General features: G+C 46.4%; 1 protein-coding gene across 1 annotated transcript; it reads left to right on the forward strand.

The window, feature by feature from the left end:
• The first annotated feature begins 329 nt into the window (after positions 1-329).
• Positions 330-806, forward strand: LOC149168997 (uncharacterized). Its single transcript, XM_089425043.1, has one exon. The coding sequence runs from the start codon at positions 330-332 to the stop codon at positions 804-806; it is 477 nt and encodes a 158-aa protein (XP_089281169.1).
• The last annotated feature ends 501 nt before the right edge of the window (positions 807-1,307 follow it).

Here is a 1,307-nt window from a genome sequence, read left to right on the forward strand (position 1 = left end):
AAATTATTCCAGGCCTTCTCGTCTGGACTTTATGGAAAGAAAGAAACAGACGCATTTTTAAGAATCAATGCACACCTCTCGATAACATATGGAGTAATTTCTGCAACAATCTTCAGGAAACCTTGGCACTTCAAAAATGGCATGAAGAGGACCTTCCTACCCTTCCTCAGGAGAAGAACATATGGGAGAATTGGCATCTTCGGATTACCCAGACTCATGAGCACCCCAGCAACCTCTCTCAAAATCCCAAAGCACCAAGTAAATGGCAACCTCCTCCCCAAGGAATGATACAATTAAATTTTGACGGAGCCTCCAAAGGCAACCCAGGCATGGCAGGTTATGGAGGCATCTTCAGGGATCATGGAGGCAAACCACTCCTGCTCTTCTTTGGCTCAATAGGTTGGGACATGAACAATTCAGCTAAACTAGAAGGATTGTGGCAGGGACTTTGCTTAGCTCAGCAGCATGGATTTTTTCCTATTGTAATTGAAGGAGACTCACAAATCCTTATCAACATGGCCAATCAAATTCTCCAAGGAACACCTGCTCACAAAGTAGCCAACAGCTGGAGATTAGCAGCTCGTTTAGAGCTCATAGAACAATGGCTCTTAACCAATAGAGCAATCACATTCCAACATGTCAAAAGGGAAGGTAATAAAGTGGCAGATCTCCTGGCAAATCTGGGGGTGGATAGTGATAGAGTTCTAAACACAGGCTTGTTTGACATCTTAAATGACAGCTCTCATTTACAGGAATGCACTGACCTGGTGCAAAATGATGTAGAACTCCCGGATGTGGGTATTTAAAAGCACTGGTACAGCGCAACAAATTTGGGCTGGCAAGTGGTGCAGCCACCTGGCCACCCACGCTTCCACCCAAAAGATCACTACCAACATTAATGGCATTTTAATGCAATGTGCGGGCTGAGGAAACCTCAATCTGGTTCTTAAGATGGCATATTCGGACCGCCTTCCCCCAGTTCCTCCTCCTCTGAACTACAATTGTCTCCCTGCTGTTGCAGAGCCAATCTCGTGCACGACAACGGGGAGACGATGCCAAATTCTGTGCTGCATTGATATGGTAGATGGTGCCCACTTCTCGCAGAGTCTTCTTTGCTGCCTTCGAACTGATGCTTCAGCCTTGAATCTTGGCTCTGAACACCAGTTTACCAATCCTCCTGCTCCCACTAACCATTCAATCCCTGGCACTACTCCTCCTTGTCCCCGTCTGCCTAATTTCGACCAGGTAAACATGCCTTGTCTGCATCACAAGATGCACTGCAGGAGGGGTAGTAGTAGAGGAAGATC

Source organism: Pinus tabuliformis, chromosome 4_2, assembly GCF_031772625.1.
Source record: "Pinus tabuliformis cultivar Carrire ecotype Pingquan chromosome 4_2, CPIR1, whole genome shotgun sequence".
Taxonomy (NCBI): Eukaryota; Viridiplantae; Streptophyta; class Pinopsida; order Pinales; family Pinaceae; genus Pinus; species Pinus tabuliformis.